The sequence below is a fragment of the Perognathus longimembris genome, chromosome 3 (genome assembly GCF_023159225.1).
Source record: "Perognathus longimembris pacificus isolate PPM17 chromosome 3, ASM2315922v1, whole genome shotgun sequence".
In the NCBI taxonomy this organism is placed as follows: domain Eukaryota; kingdom Metazoa; phylum Chordata; class Mammalia; order Rodentia; family Heteromyidae; genus Perognathus; species Perognathus longimembris.
Genome location: NC_063163.1, coordinates 95,961,668 through 95,984,286, shown reverse-complemented (window position 1 = coordinate 95,984,286; position 22,619 = coordinate 95,961,668). Strand labels below are relative to the sequence as shown.

The 22,619-nt window shown below is 46.1% G+C and overlaps 1 protein-coding gene across 2 annotated transcripts in view; it reads right to left on the bottom strand.

Moving 5' to 3' along the window:
- Positions 1-142: 142 nt before the first annotated feature.
- The window catches only part of Dgcr8 (DGCR8 microprocessor complex subunit), a 43,159-nt gene continuing 20,682 nt past the window's right edge, over positions 143-22,619 (bottom strand). For both annotated transcript variants that reach the window (XM_048343492.1, XM_048343491.1), the window contains 5 exons: positions 7,315-7,415; positions 6,898-7,004; positions 4,350-4,477; positions 2,895-3,008; positions 143-2,007 (listed from right to left, as the gene is read on the bottom strand). In XM_048343492.1, coding sequence (XP_048199449.1) covers positions 1,924-2,007; positions 2,895-3,008; positions 4,350-4,477; positions 6,898-7,004; positions 7,315-7,415 — 534 coding nt within the window. In that variant the 3' untranslated portion in view covers positions 143-1,923. The remainder of the gene's footprint in view (positions 2,008-2,894; positions 3,009-4,349; positions 4,478-6,897; positions 7,005-7,314; positions 7,416-22,619) is intronic.

Genomic DNA, 22,619 nt, shown 5'->3' with positions numbered 1-22,619 from the left:
ATGTAGTGACCACAGGGCATGCCAGGATGCATCAAACTCCCAAGGGACAGCTTTGTCTAGCAGCACCCTAGGACAATTGAAGGTCCCCAAGTTCCCTGCCTCACCTCCCCTTGCCCTAATGATAAGAACGAAACAACAGCTGTTCCATTTTGGACAATTTGATTTATATGTTCAGACCATCAAGGCTCACCCTACAGCTGCAACCCAGTGCACACAGGCAGCAGTAGCACAGGCTCTCTGGCACCACAGCACGGCTGTGCACAAAGGACTCACCCACTTGGGGCAGACAGGGAGGACACTGAGACATGGCAGCACCTGCCTGGAGGCCGCAGAGGGACAACAGCCTCTAGGGTGATGTGTGCACAAAGCTTTGGTTCTCAAATGGTAAATCTGGCTGTTTCAAGGGCAACAGTCACAGTCAACTGACTATTCACAACTGCAGACAGGAGGCAAGACAGAAGCAAGTGTAATTACAGCAACTTGATTTTTTGTTTTTGTTCTTTTCCAAGTTAACACAGAAGCCAACCTCTGCCACACAGGTGGTAAGGGAAGGATATGCTGTGGGTGGCCCACAGCCAACATTATCTTCCTGACAACAAACACCATCAAAACTACCTGCAGGGTACAGTGGGAGACAAGACAGTAGGGAGCATGGGGGTACAGCCTAGTGCTAGGCTAACGGTGCCCCATGTGTGAGCACACAGACCAAGAATTAGTACTGGAAATTGATTGGGCCAGCAGCTGGCCAGTACCACCAGGGCCTGAACATACTCGTGCCCTGGATTCAGGTAGACACAGACCTTTACTCACAACCATCCATAGGAGACATTTAGTGAGGACCTAGCTATGCACCAGGTCTGGCTGCACAGGGCAGATACCCTTGAAACCCAGGGAGGCCACTGTCATCAGGATGCAGGGCATTCACCAACCAGTGCTCAGCAAGCTATTAACCAATGACACTGCAGTGAAGGACTTGCTCCTGTTTAATTAAACAAGTATACTTGCTAAAATGCATGATTTCAAATCTATCTTCTTTCATTGTAAAAGTTTCTTTCCAAATTCTAAAATATCATAAAAGCTTTAAAAATTGGTGAGTGGACAGATGAATTCAATTGTGCAAAAATCTTTGTAAAAAACTTGCCAGAGGTCAGCAAAAGCAAGGGCCTCAATGTCCTGGAAGGCGGCTGTTAGGGCATTGCCCTAAGACTTGATCAGAAAAGTGGACTGCAGCCCAGCAGCAGGCCATCTTGATACATCGCGAGACTGGCTGGACATCATCCTCACCGACAACGTGGCTCACAGCAGGAGGACAGATACCTTGAGGGTCTGCCTGAAATCTGAAGAGTATTTACTGGTGCTAAAATTTTATTTAAGTCAAAATTGTCTGAATACTCCTTGTTTTAACTTTTCTCCTCCCCCCCCCACCCCCCAAAAAAAGGAAAACAGAAGGCAGATTATAAGGGACCTTCTGTCCCTACAGTGGCTCCAAGAAAGTTGTGGGCACAGGGGCCACCTGTATCACAGGCCAGCCAGAGCCATACGATGTGGCCTTAATATCTTATGTGTCATCCAAGTATCATTTCTTGTCAGTGCATATTATGTACTAAAATTCATGAAAACCTTCATAAAAACAGTCTGCAGCAGATAGATATGAGCAGGGTCTATAGCTTCCAATTGTGCAGTCACTCGAAGTTGATCCTTAAATATCCAATCAGACTGGAGGCAGCTTCCAGGGAAAACTGCTGCTTCACGTGTGTATTGTATGTCACAACTGTCCCCATGGACCAGAGCCTGAGCCCAGATGCACTGCACCTCAGGGAAGGAACTTAGATTGGAGGCCCGATGCTGCAGTGAACGGTTGTGGCTGGTGGTCTCCCAGGCAGTATTGCTGGCAGCCCCTGTGTCCCACTAGTGCCGCCTACCTCACACATCCACAGTGCACAGGGGCTCACCACCAGGCTGGGCAGAAGCCACAATTGACATTTTGGGCTTCTTTCGAGTTTCCTCCTGGAAGAACAAAGGTCAGGAATGTTTGAGAGGTAGGCTCAGCAAGGCATAGACTGCAAGGTGTGCCTAGTGTTGGGATGCCTCTGGACTCTGTGAACCCCAGTGCTTATGAAGCCCCAGAATGCTAAGGCAGAGTACTGCTGCTTCCCTGATAACAAGAACCCAAAGGAAGAATCAAATAAAGCCATAGCTACAAGCTGGAATTTACACTGCCCATCCCTAAGATAGACATCTCTATCCCACATTTTATTTGTCCCAGGATACCACAGCCCAGCTCCCTTCCAAGGGCAGGCTGGCCAATCCTGCTAACTTTGTCAGACAAGGCCTACCCCTGAGGACAAGATACCACTGAAAGACCACCTGGCAGCGGACATCTACCTACTCCTTAAGATGTGACAGACCTAGCCCAGAATGTCCAGAATCTGTGAGTGGTCATGAGAACAGAGGCTGGGGGCAGGAGGTAACACTCTGCTAGACAAGATGCTCTTGGGGTAGAGTATCCATGGCAAGCTTTGGAAGCTTCACCAACACCAAGCTCTACTTAGATTTAATTGTTTTGTGACCTTTTGGAGTTATCTGGGGCATGTGGCTGGTACTCCATCCTTGCCCTTAAGTACCTAACTCCAAACTGGAACTTATAATCATCCCAAAGCAAATCCTTTCACTCACTAGCAGGATGGCCTGCCAACTTTCAGTTAGAAAATTAAAACTGAACTAAAATTAGCGTGTATTTTCATCTGGAAGGTAGGTCGAGGCATTTCCAAAGTACCAGGGTTGGGTTCCTAGGGTCCACTGTGCTACCACACTACTATAGGGAGGTACTGATGCAACAGCCCTTCATGCAGTGAGAGGACACGGGGTTGGCAGGTACAACTAGAAGCACTCACTCGTTCTGCAGCCAGCCTCTTCATCTCCTCCTGTAGCTTGCTCAGGATGTGGAGGTTGGGTCTGTTCTTCTTGGCATATTGCTGTAGTTCAATTACACTCTTGTCTGAGGTTTCCTGGGGACACAAAGCCTGCACTCAAGACTTCCCAGTAACGTGTCTGTGATTACATAAAGCAGGAACACCAGGGCCTAGCAGGCACAGGATTGCATGGATACCCTGCCCATGACAGCACTTGCCCTGTTGACAACCTTCAGAGTGTGGTGGCAGTTCAAAGCTCCCTGGTTATGCTGCCTCGCCTATTTTCACCTCTGTAGGAAGAACCACACTCCTCCTATACTGACAGGACAGCCAGGCCTCACCATACCAGAAGCATTCAGAAAAAAGGATGAGTACAACTGCAGCTAGAACAGAACACTGTCAGACAAAGCCCAACCAATCAGCTCTTTGCACACTTCACAATGTACAGCACAGAATCAGCTGTCCTTTTCTCCTTATTCTCTTCAGAAGGGGTGGGTGTCCACTGTGCGTTGAGATGCCAGAGCTACTCCTGCACAGTGGCTGGGCTGCACAAGGCCAAGACTCCTGGCTGAGGGATGTTCCACCCATGCCTGAAGCAATGTTCTTTCTCCCTTAAACACAACCCAAGACTGTGCACAGAAAGACAAGCCTTACCTATATGTCAACTCATTTACCACAAATGTTTTATGTTGGGCCATAGCTGGGGCTCAATGGGAGAAAGAACATGAGTACAGCACGCATTAAGCCCTAGGCCCATCTCCCATGGAATGGTGTTGGGGTAGGCATTGGTATTGTTTAGAACTCTTCTTCTGAGTAAGGTCAACCCCCAGCCTATATTAGGGGGCCTGACAGGGTACTGTGTCATTTCCTGGCTACTGGCTCAACTCAAGGCAGGGTGGCTCAAAAGTCCCCAGCACAATCCAGTCCTGGGCAAACAGGGCCTGAGCACTGTCTCTGGCTTCTTTTTGCTCAAGGCTAGCACTCTGCCACTTGAGCCACAGCGCCATTTCTGGCTATTTTCTATATATGTGGTGCTGGGGAATCGAACCCAGGACTTCATGTATACAACCCAAACACTCTTGCCACTCACTAGGCCATATTCCCAGCCCCGGGAATCCTTTAGTAAACATAGGGCACACTGCCTTGGACTGGGCCAAGGGCTGCTCCCAAATTTTCACGTAAGTATGTTCATTGCTAACATCTTCCAGCCCCTTCAGCCCTCCCTTATCAAAACAAACACACACACACACACACACACCTCTGCTCCCATACTTCATTTATCACTCATAGCAGGCTCAGGAGGATATAGTTTGAAATAATCCCACTCTCTTCCTGTGTGTCACAGAGCAGAGGTGGCAATGAGCAAGAGCAATGTGGCCAAACACCAACCCTGACAGCATATTCCAGATAGGAGCTCCATGATGAGGGTTTGGTTACCTGTTTGACCATTTTGCTGCTCTCACGACCATACATGCGCAGTAAAGACCCCCAGTTCTTGACATGTGGGTGCAGCAGCTGAAGGATCTTCTGAGAAGCTAATTGTTTCCCAACTCTCTTATTCTTACCTGTAAAGAGAAAGAACAAAGGTGGAAAGAGGGAGTCACAAAAATCCAGTCAAGGAAGCACCTGTAACCAGCCCTCCCTTAGCACCCAAAATGACAGTAAGGGCCTTCTGTAGAAGGGTGGGCAATGTGCTGAGCACCTAAGACTCACAGCCCTGAGACCAAGATATAGCCAGCATCCTGCACACTGGCCCTCAGAGGTTCCAGGCAAGGGTATGTGCCCAAGGTTACCAGCTAATAGGCCTCTCTCCATCAACTAGCTCCCACTTCCTGGCAGGCCAGCAGCCACTCCATCTCCTAAAGCATACAGCTCTGTAACGGCAGGTACCTTAGGGCAGAAGCACCAGCTGCAGGACTTTCTAAGTTTGCATTTTCCAGGCCAAGGAAGGCACACGGTCCCAGCTGGTCATACTGCTCAGCAGCTCAGCCAAGTGGCTTATGCTGAGTCAGCCTACTCAGGACTATTTCACTGGGGACTAGTTTGTGGGATGAAGAAACAGCCTGCAGGCAGAAGGCCAAAGCTGATTCTAAACTTGGCTCTGTAACTTCCCGGGCCAACTATGCAATACCTTCTAGTTTATATAAAACTGGTTTGTTATGTAGGAGGATGAGGGGAAGGGGAAACAGAAAGACAGAGAGTGAATAACTTCAAAATATTGTAGAACTATAGAGACAGCATTAGGAATCTCACTGAAAGCTTATGAGTCAATAGGGCTGAGAAGTCAAAAACATCCCTGAAATACCAGTGAAATCCCTTGGTACAATTAATACAAACTAAAAAAACAAACACAAAAAAATGAATGACAGGAAAGGAAGAAGACACACACAGAGAGGATGCCAGGGAGAGAATGACTAACCAAGTGAGAGAATAAGAATGAATATAGTTGAAGTAGTTTATTTGTATGTATGAAAATAGAACAATGATCAAAAACTCTTAAAAGAAGGTAAAAAACCCAGGACCAAAGCACCCAAGATTCAGCATCGTTACTCCATGTGTCCTGTAACACAAACACCACCTTATTGCTCTGAAGAAAACAATGTTTAAAGAAAAATGAGGAAGCTTCAAAATAGGCTAAACTGAATATGCCAAGAGGATGAAGCAACCAAAAGAAAACTACCAGAAACACATTTGCCAAAAGAGGAAGGCTGTCCTCTCTGAAAACTTCTACTTCTGAGTCCAGTCAAAAATAAGTCTTTAGGATCTGGGAATGTGGCTTAGCGGTACAGCGCTTGCCTAGCATGCATGAAGCCCTGGGTTGGATTCCTCAGCACCACATAAACAGAAAAAACCAAAAGTGGTGTTGTGGCTCAATAGGTAGAGTGCTAGCTTTGAACAAAAAGAAGCCAGAGACAGTGCTCAGGCCCTGAGTCCAAGCCCCAGGACTGGCAAAAAAAAAATCTTTAAGAGCAACAAATAAATGATTAGATTTTAAAATAAAGAAAAAATAGAAAAATAGAACAATGAAGCCTGTTGAAATTATTTTTAGAAGGTGACCTGAGGGAGTTATAGAAGGGGTAAGGATGATAAGGATACATTTTATGTATGTGTAAAAATGTCTCAATAAAACCTCCTGTACAACTAATATGCTAATTAAAGAAGGGGGAAAACTGATTTGTGTTTACAGTAGTCATCTCAAGTTTTCGTGGGGTTTCTTGTTTGTTTTTTTGGCCAGTCCTGGAGCTTGGACTCAGGGCCTGAGCACTGTCCCTGGCTTCTTTTTGCTCAAGGTTAGCACTCTGCCACTTGAGCCACAGTGCCACTTTTGGCCGTTTTCTATATATGTGGTGCTGGGGAATTGAACCCAGGGCAAGCACTCTTGCCACTAGGCCATATTCCCAGCCCTGAAGTTTCAGACTTTTGTGTGCATGCTGGTTCTGAGTCTTGAACTCAGGTCCTGGGGACTGTCCCTGTGCTTTTCAAGGCTAGAACTCTACCACTTAAGACACAGCTCCATTTCTGGCTTTAGGTGGTTAATGGAGATAAGAGTCTCAGACTTTCCAACCCAAGCTGACTTTGAACTTCAATTCTCAGATCTCAGCCTCCTGAGTAGCTAGGATTACAGTCTTGAGCAATCAGTACCCAGTAATTCAGACTTTTTTGAGACAAGGTCTCACTACATTGTCCAGGCTTGTCTTGAATTTGTATCCTCAAACAACCCTCCCCACCTTGGCTCTCTAGGAGCTGGGACTCCATGTGATTGATGCCACTTACACTTGGCTTTAATGTTCAAAATGTGGATGATTTAGATACAGAAGTAGGCACAGCACAGATGTTGCCTAAAAAACAGATGAAAATGGGATGGACAGCTGGCACACCAGAAGGAACCTCTGCCTGCTGGGACTTGAGACTAAGGCCACAGGAAATGGTACAGGACTAAGCCCCAGGTGCAAGAGGAAAGCAGGGGAAGAGAACTAGTCCTTACACCATCCGCGCACTGTGTGTTTGCCGCATGCCATGACATATTCACTCTTCTGATTTTTCCCAGGAACCACTTCAAACTTGATAGATGTGTCACCCATCCCATGGTTTCTTTAAGAGAAAACAAAGACAATAAAGTAGTATCATGATGTACATGGTAGCTCCTGTAGAGGGCTGCTTTAGGAAAATCCATTAAAGGCCTCAGAGGAAAAGACCAACATGTTTCTCCCCAAATTGCTCATGTGAAATTATATGTCCATTTCAATCCCAGGGGGCTCTAAATGACAGCTCAAACTGAGGGAGTCCTGTGTACCCAAGGGAAATTGACAATACTTTCAGTGGGGCAAACAGTCAACAAAGCTGTGAGATGCCCAAGAGGCATCTGTGACCTGTGACCTGAAAAGGGGAGGAGGCACCCTACCTTTTAAGGCACTCGTGGAGGATCTGATATGGAGACAACAGTCCAGCCTTGCTGGTCAGCTCGTAGACTCTTGAGTCCTCGATACTAATGTGGTTAAAATACTGTAACACAAAGCCGATGTTCATAAGTCCTGTCTAGGACCAAGGCCTTTCAGAATCCCCTACAATTTACTTACTCTAGATTTCCTTATTACCTCAACTGAGCAAGGCATGCCCCCCCCCGCCCCCACATCCCTGCTAGAAAGCCAACTGTAGAAGATAACTCTGCCTCACCGTCCAGCTGCCCATTTCCACCAGCCACCATGAGCCACTTCACTGATTATGGTCCAATGAAGAGCCTGGGCACAACCTGGGACACTTTTCAACCTAATTCTGATCAATCATGGGTATCTATCAGAAATTCAACAATATACCACCCTTAGAGAGAACCTGTAATATCATAACTGATACTGTAGAAAAGGAAAGATAAGCCCAAGCACTTTATTTTCTTCCCCCAAGCACTTTAAAAAACGTTGAGCTCTCAAGGGGCTGGGGAATACAGGAAGGGCCTGGATGGCAGGTTTCCAACAATGCTGTTGTGCTGGCTAAGCCATTATCATTTAGACTAAAGAACAGGTAGGGTATAAAGAGCTAAAAAGGAACGAAGGTATCCACTCAAGGTGGAAAGAAGGAAATTATGTACATCAAGGTATAGGAAGCTAGAGCTAAGAGAAGTAGCCTGAAGGTATGTCACACCAAGGGTGGCTCAGAATAAAAAGCCTTCCCCTGCTTTGATCTTTGGCTGGCCCCATAGTAGATGAATGGAAGAGTTTGTCTAGCCCATGTTGGAACAAAAACCAACTGTGGAGGGGCTGCAGTAAAAAAGCATAGTCATGCACTGATAAGGTGTATCTGTCAATGGTGGATCCCATACACAACACTGATCCAAGTGGCATCAATTAGATGGTGTAGCTATCATCTATAGTATTCACGTAACTAAATCACCAAAGGAATCCATGACTACATCACAGTGGCTTTAAACACCAGAAATGTATTCCCTCACAATTCTGAAAGCCACAGTCAAGTCAACATAGTTAGAAAGATCACAATCACTAGTCTTCTGATAGCACAGGCTCCATGATTTGTGGCAACACCAGGCTAGTTTTCCCATGGCCTTCTCTCCCATCTCCTTCCCTTCTTCCTGTTGAGTACCAGGTATGCCAGACCCCAGTGACTCACACCTGTAATCCTAGCTACTCAGGAGGCTGAGGGCTAAAGATCATGGTTCAAAGGCAGCCAGGGCAGGAAAGCCCATGAGACTCTACGTCCAGTAAAACCACCAGAAAACCAGAAGTGCATTGTGGCTCAAGTGGTAGGGTGCTGGCCTTCAGCTGAAGAGCTCAGGGGCAGTGCCCAGGCCCAGAGATCAAACCCCACGACTGACCAAAAAAAAACCAAAAAACAAAAAACCCTAGGCACAACCACCCAGCTTCAGTATGACTTCATTCAACTAATTGAATCTGCAACAGCCCTGTTTCCAAAACAAGGCCACATTCTGAGGTGTCAGGGACCGAGACCCTGACTTGAGCCTCTGGCTGGAAGCCACCATAGAAAACATGCTATTGAGCCTCTGGCTGGAAGCCACCATAGAAAACATGCTAAGAAACCAACCATTGAGTCAGCACCACCTTGGTTGCACTAGATGGCCCAGTTCATAGAGCAATAATAATAGATAATTCTTGAGAATAAACCTACCAGAACGTCCTACAGTCAAGTCTCTTAGCAACCCAGGTAGGACCCAGTGTATAGGAACATTTTGTGGTCAGGTCACTTAGCAACTCTCCCCTATAGCATGACCAGTAACCTTTTCACCCTGCCAACGTCCTGCTACCCCAAGCCAACTTCCTACAGGTGCCGAAGAACTGCCCCCTCCTGCTCCAAGATTGCCCCCTCCTGCTTTAAGAGTATATAAGTGTGTGAAAAATCAAAATAAATTGGCAGCTTGAACAGACTCCCATTTGTCTTGCTGTCCTCTTTGCGTCTCCCTTTCCCTTCATTCTCTCTTGTAGGTGGTCTCCCCTGTTGATGTCCTGCGGGTCGGGACAACTGGCGCCCAACGTGGGGCTCGACCTTCCCTCACGAGACGAGAACGTCCCTGTCGGAAGATCCAAGCGCTTGGTGGTCATCATTCTCTTTGGGAGCACCCGGCCCAACCACAAGAGAAGCCTATTAAGGTGAGAAACGGTGACAGGGACGCAGTTCGGCTTAGGCAGATTGCCAAACCATGGGACAGGGCATTTCAGCCCATGACCAGTTTGTCAGGGGCATCAAGGAGGCACTCAAGACGCGAGGAGTGAGGGTTCGTAAAAAAGATTTACAAGTTTTCTTTAATCGCTTAGATGATTGTTGTCCATGGTTTCCACAGGAAGGAACAATAGATGTAAAAAGATGGGCTCGTGTGGGGGATTGTCTCAAAGACTATTATCGATCCTTCGGCCCAGAAAAGGTGCCTGTGGTTACATTTTCTTATTGGAACTTAATTAATGACATTTTAAAAGTCCACTCCCACACCCCTGCCCCCGATATTCAGTCAGTTATTTCCCAAGGAGAGGAGGTTATGAAACAGAGTAGACCCCCCTCCAGAGCTTCCTCTCAGGGCCCACCCTCAGTGGTAGAATTGTCAGATATGGAACAGGGGACAGTGCCTTCCGCGCCTAAACAAATTTATCCCTCCTTAGCAGACTTTGAGGGCCCAAAACCCCTTGACCCTGGCGACGCCGCCATTTTAGAGGAGGAGGCTGCTCATTATCATAACCCTGATAGCCTCGGACAGGACCCAAGACCCCAATTTTCCCAGCCGCCACCATACAAATTCCCCCCAAAACACCCATTCTGCGGCCCACTCCTTGATGGGCACCATGGCTCTCTCCCTATCGCCATACCGGTCCCTTCAAACCTCCCTGACAGCATCCGCCAGTTGCGGGCCACTCTGGAGGCGCGCCGTGAGCACCTGAGTCTCTTAAAGGAACTTCGGTCCCTAGACCAGGAACTCTCTGACCTGGCACTACAAAATAAACAACCTAAAACCATTCCATTTAAGAAAAAGACTCAGCCCTGCCTGGCATTCCCGGTCACCCGCAGTCAGACTCAATGTCCCTCTCAGTCTGAGGAAGAAGATTCCCCGCCGCCCCTAGAAAGGGAGGAGGAAAACCCAGCTGAGGGCGGGGAGGACGATCCTGATACAGGAACGGGTGAAGAGCCCACTACTGGCCACGGCCAGCGCTACAAAAGGCTAGACCTTCGGTTTCTTGAACATCTCAAAGCCGCCTGCAGTCAATACGGACCCACGGCTCCGTTTACATTGGCCTTGATTGAAAACCAGAGTGAGACATGGTTCACTCCTAATGATTGGCATTTTATTGCCCGTGCCACCCTCTCTGGGGGAGATTTTGTTCTGTGGAAGACTGATTATTCTGAACAGGCTCGGGAACTAGCCCGCCGTAACAGCGAGAGCCCTACTTCCCAAAACTGGACAGTTGGCAAATTTCTAGGCACGGCGCCTTATGATAAAAATGAAACCCAGGCGGCCTTTCCGCCGGGACTCTTAACACAAATTCAAATGGCAGGCCTTAAGGCCTGGAAGCGGCTCCCTCAAAAGGGCTCCGCCACCACTTCCTTGGCAAAAGTCCGGCAAGGACCAGACGAGCCCTATAGTGATTTTATCTCCCGCCTTAATGATGCGGCAGAGAGGCTGCTCGGCTCCGGGGAAAACGAAAGTACCTTCGTTAAACACCTTGCTTTCGAAAATGCCAACCCGGCTTGCCAAGAGGCCCTTCGCCCCCATCGGGAGAGAGCCACCCTTTCTGATTATGTCCGCCTCTGCGCGGGGGTCGGTTCCGCCCATGCTATTGGATTGGCCATTGGGGCAGCCCTTAAGGCAGCCAATTTTCGCCCCTCTGGTGGCATTTCACAAAATCGCCTTTGCTTTACCTGTAAACAGCCTGGTCATTTTTCCAGAGAGTGCCCTCAAAAACAATCTCCCCGGGGAACTGAAGCCCTTCCAACCATGCCCTCCCCAGGTGTTACTCCACGCCCTTTGCCCAATTCTCTCTGCCCCCGATGCGGACGAGGATTTCATTGGGCAAATGAGTGCCGTTCCAAGACTGATAGTCAGGGGCGTCAGCTTCTCCCTCGGAAGTCGGGACTAATTATGTTAGAAGGTCCCTCCTTGCTCGACACTCCTTTTATACTTGCCCAGGTTTCCATCGCCCCCGCAAAACCACTTATAGCTGTGGTGGCCGTGATGATTTCTATTGCAAGGCATGGGGATGTGAAACATCAGGCTCTGCATATTGGGAGCCCAGCTCCTCATGGGACTATATTGTTGTTAAAAGTAATTATACATATGGGGGTGATTGGCTTTCTACTATTGACAATTGCAAGGCCAGCTCCACCACAAAAGGGTGGTGCACCCCACTCAAAATTTCCTTTACTGAGGCAGGTAAAGAGGCCACCGGTTGGAGCACCGGATACTCTTGGGGCTTGCGCCTGTATCAATCGGGATATGATACCGGGTTCCTTTTTTCCATCAAACTCCAAAAGGAGCTTGTTAACGCTCATGCCCCTGTGGCTGTTGGCCCCAATGTGCTTGTTCAAAAGCCCTTTCTTCCTGCCCTACCTGCCAACCCTCCCAACAATTCATCCATGACTCTTTTACCTTTACCTATGTTTCCTACTTTTCCCCCTCCACCCCTCTCCACCCGGGATACTATTACCAACCTCATTGCTAAGACCTATGAGGTCCTCAACGCCACCCGATCAGATCTAGGACCCTGCTGGCTATGTTATCATTCCACCCCTCCCTTCTATGAAGGAGTGGCAGTCGATTTGCCCTACTCCCGGACCTCCAACCCTGCAGACTGCAGGTGGCAACAAGCACCTGAGTCCCGATTAACACTCTCCCAGGTTACGGGACAGGGCAGATGCCTGATCACTGCAGGAGCCAAACCCTCATCCTACCTGCAGCCTTTCTGTAACACCACTGATTTTCTCCACAGCACAGACACCTCCGGATACATCCTTCCCACCAACGACACCTGGTGGGCCTGCACCGATGGCCTAACTCCTTGCATTTCCCTAGAGCTTAACACGGCTGCTTCCCCGCTGTTCTGTATTCTAGTTCAGGTTATTCCTCGCCTAACATATTACTCCCAGGAACAGTTTTCTGCCCTGTGGGAAGGTGTACCAGCCCAAGAGATGTCCCTCCCTAGACAAAAACGAGAGCCTATCTCAACCATCACCTTAGCTGTTCTGTTAGGATTAGGAACCGCAGGGGCAGGGACAGGCATAGCGTCCATGGTTTTAACCAATAAACATTATTCTGAACTTAGGGCCTCCATAGATGAGGATATAGAACAACTAGAGAAAGGCATTTCCGCCCTGGAAACATCTCTCACGTCCCTTTCTGAGGTTGTCCTACAAAACCGCCGAGGGTTAGACTTGCTGTTCCTCCAGCAAGGAGGCCTGTGTGCGGCCCTCAAGGAAGAATGTTGTTTTTATACTGATCACACCGGGGTCGCTAGAGATAGCATGGCCAAAGTAAGAGAAGGATTAGAAAAGCGTAAGCGAGAAAGAGAAAAGGAGCTTGGTTGGTTTCAAACATGGTTTTCCACCTCTCCGTGGCTCACCACCTTGCTTCCCTCCCTCCTTGGACCACTGGTCGGCCTAATTATCATCTTAACCTTTGGACCATGGGCCTTCTTGAGACTAAAGCGGTTTGTTCAAACACAGCTCAGAGAAAGCTCAGAGAAGCGCATTCAGGTCCATTATCATCGGCTAGACCTAGAGGACAGGGGCATCGCCCCTAGCCCCCCTGCACATTCCCCAAATCTCAGGCGGGGATGCTAATGTGCTTGGGACATGGGCTCAAGTGTTGAGGAGCAAAGAGGGCACAGCCAGGACTGTGCGAGGTAAGGACTCGGTGGAGTCCTCCGATAAGCCTGAGTACCCCGGCGGCATACTCCATTGCATGGCGGTTGCGCAGAAATCCCTTTCCGCCCCCACTCAAAACTGCGCCTTTCCAGTAAGCTCAGGGGCCGAGGGGACGCCCACGGTTCCTGATGCCGCCTCCAGGAAAATGTCCTTGTGGGATGGAGCCCCTGTCGCCCCTCTAAGTCTCCTCAGCTCTTGCTTGGTCCTAAATAAAAGTAAAGGGAGGAGATGTCAGGGACCGAGACCCTGACTTGAGCCTCTGGCTGGAAGCCACCATAGAAAACATGCTATTGAGCCTCTGGCTGGAAGCCACCATAGAAAACATGCTAAGAAACCAACCATTGAGTCAGCACCACCTTGGTTGCACTAGATGGCCCAGTTCATAGAGCAATAATAATAGATAATTCTTGAGAATAAACCTACCAGAACGTCCTACAGTCAAGTCTCTTAGCAACCCAGGTAGGACCCAGTGTATAGGAACATTTTGTGGTCAGGTCACTTAGCAACTCTCCCCTATAGCATGACCAGTAACCTTTTCACCCTGCCAACGTCCTGCTACCCCAAGCCAACTTCCTACAGGTGCCGAAGAACTGCCCCCTCCTGCTCCAAGATTGCCCCCTCCTGCTTTAAGAGTATATAAGTGTGTGAAAAATCAAAATAAATTGGCAGCTTGAACAGACTCCCATTTGTCTTGCTGTCCTCTTTGCGTCTCCCTTTCCCTTCATTCTCTCTTGTAGGTGGTCTCCCCTGTTGATGTCCTGCGGGTCGGGACACTGAGGTACTGGAGATTCCACTTCTATATTCTTTTGATAGACATACACAAGCCAGATCAGAATCCTCCTTAGATTTTGAGCAAAAGTTAAGTTTTCCCAGTTGGCAAGCAAATATGAAGGAAGAGCTTAAAGCAGACAACAGTGGGGCACACCAGGAAGAGGGACACATCAAGAGCAACAGCTCTCTTAGAAACTTCTCCTACCAGCCTGTTGTAGAAAGGTCTGCACAAGCCTGGAGACCAGGCTTAGAGAAATGCCTGGGGACTTGTGGCAATGAAGAAGCCTGAAATCAAATGCCTTCAATTCAACACCTCGCTCTACAAGACCTATCCTAAGGGAAATTGGTTCCTCTGCCCTTGCATTGCTCCATTGAGTGAGTGACACTGTGGAAGGAGGAAGGTGCATCTCTGAAGAGGCCAGCCAAAACTGCCAAAAAAAACTCCAACTGTGCTCACACCACTCTGGGAAAAATCACACCTCTAGGATTATCCAAAAGGGCTGTCAAGGCAGCCAACAATGTGCGGCACCCTTGGCTTATTCATGGTTCTAGCATCAGACGACCTGCTTACCCTCAGTCCTCAGTTCCTTGGCACAGGCCTATAGGCACACACAGTGGAAAAGAAGCACTCAATCACAAAACCATGAAACCTCTGGTAAAGACCCAAAACAAGCTGCTGTAGGTCACACATGTTGCTAAATAAAGATTAACCTGCTAGGGACACATGGAGGCTCTAGCTCAGAAATGCAGAAAAATGACCAAAGTAAACTACAACACTGTTACACCCAGGAGAAACTCAAGTGACTGGTGCCTTGAAAACCAGTCACTAGAGATGAACTTCAGTCAAACTAGCGATGAACTTCAATCTAGGTAACAAGGACCTCAGAAAGTACAAGCAAGCCGCTGAATAGACTAATTAGCCCCAAATATATACAAGAAACCAAATCTGCAGCTATAAACTTTCCCATCAAGAAAACTTCAGGCCAAGTGCCAGTGGCTCACACCTGTAATCCTGGCTACTCAGGAGGCTGAAATCAGAGGCCCACGATTCAAAGCCAGTGCAAGAAAGTCCATGAGACTTTTATCTCCAATTAACCAGCAGAAAACTGGAAGTGGTGCTGTGGCTCAAGTAGTTGAGCACTAGCCTTAAGCAAAAGAAGTTCAGGGACAGTGCCCAGGCCCTGAGTTCAAGCCCCAAAACCGACCCCCCCCCCAAAAAAAAAACAAAAAAAAAACGTCAGGAGCTAGGCCCAATGAAAAGGAAATAATAGGGCTGACAGAGTGACTCAAGTAGTAGAGTACCTGCCTACAATGCTAGCTACTCAGGAGACTTAAGATTTGAAAGATGGCAAATTGAGGCCAACCAAGATAAAAAGTTCCTTAGCCCCCACCCCACCACCCCACCCCAGGCCAAAAAAAAGCAAGACTTAAAACTATGGTTCAAGCTGAATTAAGCAAAGATGCTGAGCAAGCATGATACTGTGAGTTCAAACCTCAATACTGGGGAAAAAACAAAAATACTTTAGGCCCAGAAGGCCTAAACATTTAAGGAAGAAATATCTAATTCTACACAAAAACTTAAAGAGAACATTTCCCAGTTTAGTTAGTGACAGTAATGCCAGTTCATGATATCAACACCAGACAAAGACAACAGACTTACACAAAAAAAAAACTTTACATATTATTTTATCATTCATGAACATGGATACAATAATTCTAAAATGTGAGAAAACATGCCAGACTTGATAATGCTCTTTGGAGGCTGAGGCAAGCAGTTTATGAGTTCTAGACCAGCCTGAGCTACACAGCAAGACACTGTGTCTCTACCCCCCCCCCCACACCAAAAAAAAAAAAAAAAAAACAAAGAAAAAGTCGAAAATCTGAAAAACATCTGGTCACCAATGCTGAAATTCTCAAATGGTCAAGAAACAACCAAATGTCAACTACCTATAAAGTAATAAAATACTACAAAGGGATGACAATAAGTTTTGTGAAAAGAAAATGGTAGAACTGACACTCAAATGGTAGAATGCCTGCCTAACTAGGATAAGGCCCTGAGTTCAAAGCTCAGTACAATAAAAAAACAGCAGTTTTATTTATTGATTTTTGCCATTTTAATGATGTTACTCAACACTTTGTGCCAAGTCTTTTCTTTCCTTTGGTGGCACCAGGGACTCAGGGACTCCAGTGGACCCTACAGCCACTATAATGCACAGGAATCACGTGAAGGCTCCCAAACCCCAGACACTCTACCCATAAAGGCTAATCAAGGACAGAATGTTGTCCCTGCATCTCAGGATGACCTCTGAGCCATTCCAATCGGGAAGAAAACAAGACAGAACTACCACTCCAGAAACAATACATCTGCCCTTGGTAATCAGGCATGTGCTGCTCTGATGCCCACCCCACTGAAGGAAATGCTACTTTCTCCTCTGACAAATTATAAACAGTACAACGGTCCAAAAAATGTCTCCAGAGCATCTGGCACATATATGGAGAGGTACCACTCCTACACCAAAGAGTGGTATAAAAACAAAAATGGAAAAACAACTGTCTGGTCTCTAATACCCAGCACAGAGTTCCTTAACCCCAGAGAATTTCTAGGGCAATTCCAAGGGTCCCTTGTTATTCAAAAGGACCCCACAGGAACTCAGGCCCAGTAGCTCAAATCTATAATCCTAGCTACTCAGGAGAAGGATTACAATATAAAACCAGCCCAAAGTCTTTTGAGACTTCATCTCCAATTAACCAACAAAATGCTGAACTAGAGGCATGGCTCAAGTGTTAGACCATCATCAGTGAACAAGCAAGAGTGCAAGGTCGGGGCCAAGAATATGGCCTAGTGGTAAAGTGCTCGCCTCATATACATGAAGCCCTGGGTTTGATTCCTCAGCACCACAGTGGCGCGGTGGCTCAATTGGTAGAGTGCTAGCCTTGAGCAAAAAAAAGCCAGGAATAGTGCTCAGGCCCTGAGTTCAAGCCCCAAGACTGGCAAAAAAAAAAAAAAAGTGCAAGGTCCTGAGTTCAAGCCTTGGTTTAGGCATGTGTATGTGCACACACGTCTGTATATACACACATATGCACATACACACACATCCCTTAGGGGTTAGAAGCACAGTCAATAGAGGGGATGAGGCAAGGGATGCTAATGAGATGGCTACGATTAGGGACCTCTAGGCAGTTTCAGGATGAGGACTGGTCCCCAGAAAGATGGAATCTGTGATTAGGAATAAGGGGGGATTGCTGGAGAATCATAAATCTCTGGGAGACTCAGGGCACTCCCTGGTTGAGGAGCATGTTCACATGTTGAAAGGAGCATTGTATCCTAACTGCACAGGGACAGTTTCCTGTACTAAGAACCCTTCCTTTTTGTCTTGCTGTTCCTCTGCATATCAATTAGTATAGAAAAATGTCTTCTTAAGAAAAATAAAGGGGCTGGGGATATGGCCTAGTGGCAAGAGTGCCTGCCTCGTATACATGAGGCTCTGGGTTCAATTCCCCAGCACCACATATACAGAAAACGGCCAGAAGTGGCGCTGTAGCTCAAGTGGCAGAGTGCTAGCCTTGAGCAAAAAGAAGCCAGGGACAGTGCTCAGGCCCTGAGTCCAAGGCCCAGGACTGGCAAAAAAAAAAAAAAAAAAAGTGGGGGCTGGGAATATGGCCTAGTGGCAAAAGTGCTTGCCTCGTTTACATGAAGCCCTGGGTTTGATTCCTCAGCACCACATATATAGAAAATGGCCAGAAGTGGCACTGTGGCTCAAGTGGCAGAGTGCTAGCATTGAGCAAAAAGAAGCCAGGGACAGGGGTCAAGCCCTGAGTTCAAGGCCCAGGACTGGCAAAAAAAAAAAAACAAAAAAAAACCAACAACAAAAAAAACCTCCTTCTAGATTCTAACAAATTAATAAAGGCAGGCTATAGATAGCCCCTGAATTTGTAGTTAGACAGGCAGAAATGTGAGTGGGCAGGGGCCACCATATTCAGATAGCATATGAAGTGAAGGCAACTTTGTGGGACTGAGCTCTTGACCTTGTGAGCACCTCATGCTAACTCCCTATAAGGGAATCTAGCACACAGACTACCTGAGAAGTCTCCCTGAGACCTTTGTGGCTCACATCTCAGTTGTGTTACTCAGAAATTAAGGTGAAATATAACTTTCCCTGGAGAATAGTACTATGAGAGTGTCAAATAAAAATCACACTGGGTCACCACCTTGTACCAAGCTTGGATAACCAAAACCCAAGCCTGGATAACCAGACTAAAACCTAAATGTGGGCACCATCCTAAAGTTCCATGTTAGTACACCAAAACTAAATTTTCTCTAAGCAAAGAAATCAGGAAAGGGAGAGTCAAATTTTCAACAGGCCAGTTTCAACTGCTTCAATGCTTATCCTTTAATCCTTGCAAAAAGTAACAATATTAGCTGATCAGTTCTTTTATATTTCTTTGTCCTCCTACCTTATAGTAACTTTGAAATGACCAGGCTGCTTTTGGTTTACTTCAATCTATATATAAAACCAATCTCTTCTGCCCAGCCAATCAGAATATTTATCTATTTTTTAAATAATTTTACTGTTACTATTAATGTGTTATACAGAGGGGCTACCATTTAATAAGTTGGGTAATGAGTATGTTTCTTCCTTTGGACAAAATCAATCTTTTCCTTCCCCCAGTTTCCCCCTCCCATTACTGTCCACAAGTTACTATTTAAGTCCACTGGATTGTTTAATTGGAAAAGAAACCAATTGAGGAGCTGGGAATGTGCTTGCTTAGTAGTGAGCATAGGCCTAGAGTTCAATCTCAGTACTGGAGAAAGGAAGGGTAAATTAAAGCTAATTGTGATCTTTAAACTAAATTAAAAAAAAAATTTTGCCAGTCCTGGGGTTTGAACTCAGGTCCTGAGCTCTGTCCCTTGCTTCTTTCTGCTCAAGAGTAGCACTCTGCCACTTGAGCCACAGTGCCACTTCTATATATGTGGTGCTGAGGAATCGAACCCAGGGCTTCATGTATACAAGGCAAGCACTCTTGCCACTAGGCCATATTCCCAGCCCCTTTAAACTACATTTGTTATAATTTTGTCTTTTGACATGAGCACCTGCTCAACATGACTTTGATATGTTAATGGCCTATCCACGAAAAATATCTGTTAGCAAGATAACACCCCAGCTACTTAAGAAAATGAGACCAAAGAGTCACAGATCAAGGCCAGTCTGGGAAGTATGAGACACTATTGTGAAAAATAACTAAAGTAGAAAGGTCTGGAGGCATGGAAGGCTCAGAATCCAAACCCCAGAAGTGGGGCTGGGAATACAGCTTAGTGGTAGAGTGCTTGCCTTGCATGCATGAAACCCTGGGTTTGATTCCTCACTACCACATAAGCAGAAAAAAGCCAGAAGTGGCTCTGTGGCTCAAGTCGTAGAGTGTTAGCCTTGAGCAAAATGAAACCAGGGATAGTGCTCAAGCTCTGAGTCCAAGCCTCAGGAGTGGCAAAAAGGAAAAAAAGAAAAGAAAAAAAGACTATGTCCCCCTCCAAACAAACAAAAAACCACTTGCATAAAGTACAGAAACCACTAAGAAAAGTAAGAGCAATATAGCACTACTGTGGATAGTTTGCCATATTCTAAGGTTATTATCTGCAAAAGTTGGAAAAAAATTTAAATATATTCTGACATACTTCGAAATGATGGAATAAGAACATTGAAAAAGTATTCCTGGCTGGGGATATGGCCTACTGGCAAGAGTGCTTGCCTCCTATACATAAGGCCCTGGGTTCAATTCCCCAGCACCACGTATACAGAAAACGGCCAGAGGTGGCGCTGTGGCTCAAGTAGCAGAGTGCTAGCCTTGAACAAAAAGAAGCCAGGGACAGTGCTCAGGCCCTGAGTCCAAGCCCCAGGACTGGCAAAAAAAAAAAAAAAAAAGTATTCCTCCATTAAAAAAAAAAAAAAACCTGTCAAAATTGCAGCCTTTTGCTCCTACTTCCTGTTTCTTTCTTCCCATTTTTCTGTTTTGCTCTGCCTTAATAAATCTCTGATTAACTTAAAAAAAAAACAGTATGCCAAAACCAACTTTTTCAGAACTCTGGAAATTAAGCAAAGGCTTTCAACAATCTTAAGAGCTTATATAAACTGTTAATATGAAAATATACAGCCAGGAGACGGCGGCTCATGCCAATAATCCTAGCTATTCAGGAGGCTGAGCTAGGGGTTCAAAGTCAACCCCAGCAGGAAAGTCCCTAAGAGTTTTATCTCTAATTAATCACCAAAACAACAACAAAAATGTGAAAAAGTAAGCCTGGGTGAGATCTAAGAATCATGGCTCAAAACCAGCCTGGGAAGGAATGTCTGTGACTTTTAATTTTTTTTGTTGGTCCTAGGGCTTGAACTCTGGGCCTGGGTACTGTTCGTGAGCTCTTCAGCTCAATGCTAACACTACTTGGGCCACAGAACCACTTCCAGTTTTCTGGTGGTCAACTGGAGATAAGAGTCTTATGGACTTTCCTGTCTGGGCTGGCTTTGAATCATGCACTGGCTTTGAATCTTGATCCTCAGATCTTACCCTCCTGAGTAGCTAGGATTATAGGTGCCTAGCTAAATCAGTGACTCTTATCTCCATTTAACCATGCAAAAAGCTGAGTGTAGCTCTGTCTGGCTCAAGTTATAGAGCAAAAAGAGCTCCAAGACAGTGCTGATGGCCCTGATTTCAAGACCTAGGACTAGAACCAAAAAAAGGAAAAGCTAAAAGACAGTGGCCAGACCTTGAGTTCAAAACCAAGTACCAGTATGCATAAACATTTGTTTTTGAAACATAGTATTCTAAGACATTTATCAAAAGTAATCAATGGCAAAAATAGTGCAGTTGTTGACATTGTAACATCAGAAAACCAAAGAGATTGGCCAAAACCTTAAAAGGAAAAGCTGGAGAATGAGATGTCCACAGAAGACTTAGAAATATTCCAATATCAAAGGATCTATGTGGTCAGACATGACGAGGCAAGACCTGAAAAAGTCCTAACCCCTGTCCTCTGGGAGACCTGGCCACTCACTATGTACAGGCAAGAAGGAAAAGCTAAGGCAGAATTGCCAACCAAATAGGGGACCACAAGTGAACCTCAAGAAGCATACAGAGCCCCTTTGCAAAGGCTGGATGACATTATGGTTCAGAGAACTCTGTGTGTGTGCACACAGCAATCCTGGAGCTTGAACTGAGGGCCTGGGCACTGTCCCTGAGTTTTTTTTTGCTCAAGGCTAGAGCTCCACAATTTGAGCCACAGCTCTACTTCTGGCTTTTTAAAGGTGGTTACTTACTTGGAGAAAAGAATCCTGTGGACTTTCCTGCCCAGGCTGGCTTTGAACCACAATCTTCAAATCTTAACCTCCTGAGTAGCTAGGATTACAAGCATGAGCTATCAGTACCCCTTTCCTTGTTACAAGAGGCCTTCCAGTAGAGTTCCTAGAAGTCACTAACCCAATTGGCACCTTAATTTTAAACTTCTAGTCTCAGAACTGAGAAGGCATTCTCTACAAAGTATCAAAAGACACTCAAGCTTTTGATACTTTATTACAACTATACCAGCAAACTAACACAGTTACAAAACAAGAGTAACAGCAACAAAGTTATTTTCTTTTCTTTTTTAAATCAAGCTAGATGTTGGTGCCTCCCTGCTAAGCCTAGCTAACTCAAGAAGCTGAGATCTGAGGGTCACCATTCAAAGCTAGCCCAGGCCAGAGAGCCTGTGAGTTTCTTATTGCCAATAAACACCAAGAAAGAAAGAAAAAAAAAAAAAAAATAGTAAGCCTGTGTGGAACTGTGGCCCAAGTGGTAGAGCACTAATCTTGAGCAAAAAGAAGCTTGGGACAGTGCCTGGGCCCCCCTTCCTTTGTGCTAGGAATCAAAACCAGGGCCTTGGGCACACTAAGTCCATGTTTATAATTTCAAAATAAACAGAAAAGGCATTTTAAAAATCAACCAATCACTTCTGAGAATTCTCAAAAAAATCAGAATAGAAGGACAATTTCCTCAAGTTAATAAAACCCCACACCGAAGTCAAGTGTCAGTAAACCTAACTACTCAGGAAGCGGAGACCTGGAGGATAACAGTTCAAAGCCAATCCAGGAAGAAAACTCTCCAAGTCTCCATCTCCAATTAACCAGCAAAAAGCTGGGCTAGAAGCATGGATTAAGTGTCTATTGTGAGCAAAAAGCTAAGTGAGTATGATATTCGTAACTCAAGACCCAGTGAGTGTGCATATGCACGTGTGCACACACACTCATATACACAAAATCCACAGCTAGCTGCTAAATGAAATCTGACACAAAGAATCACATATTGTATGATTCCATTTATATGAAATATTCAGAACTGACAAATATAAAATCAGTAAGCAGATTAGTTTGGTCAGGGGCTGGTAATAGCTGAGGAGAACTACAAATGACTGCCAACAGATTTTAGGTTTCCTACTGCAGTGATGAAAATATTCTAAAACTAGATGGTTGTAATGGATATACAACACTGATTATACAAAACTCACACAGTTAGTTGCAGAGTTTAAAAGATCAAGTACTGCCT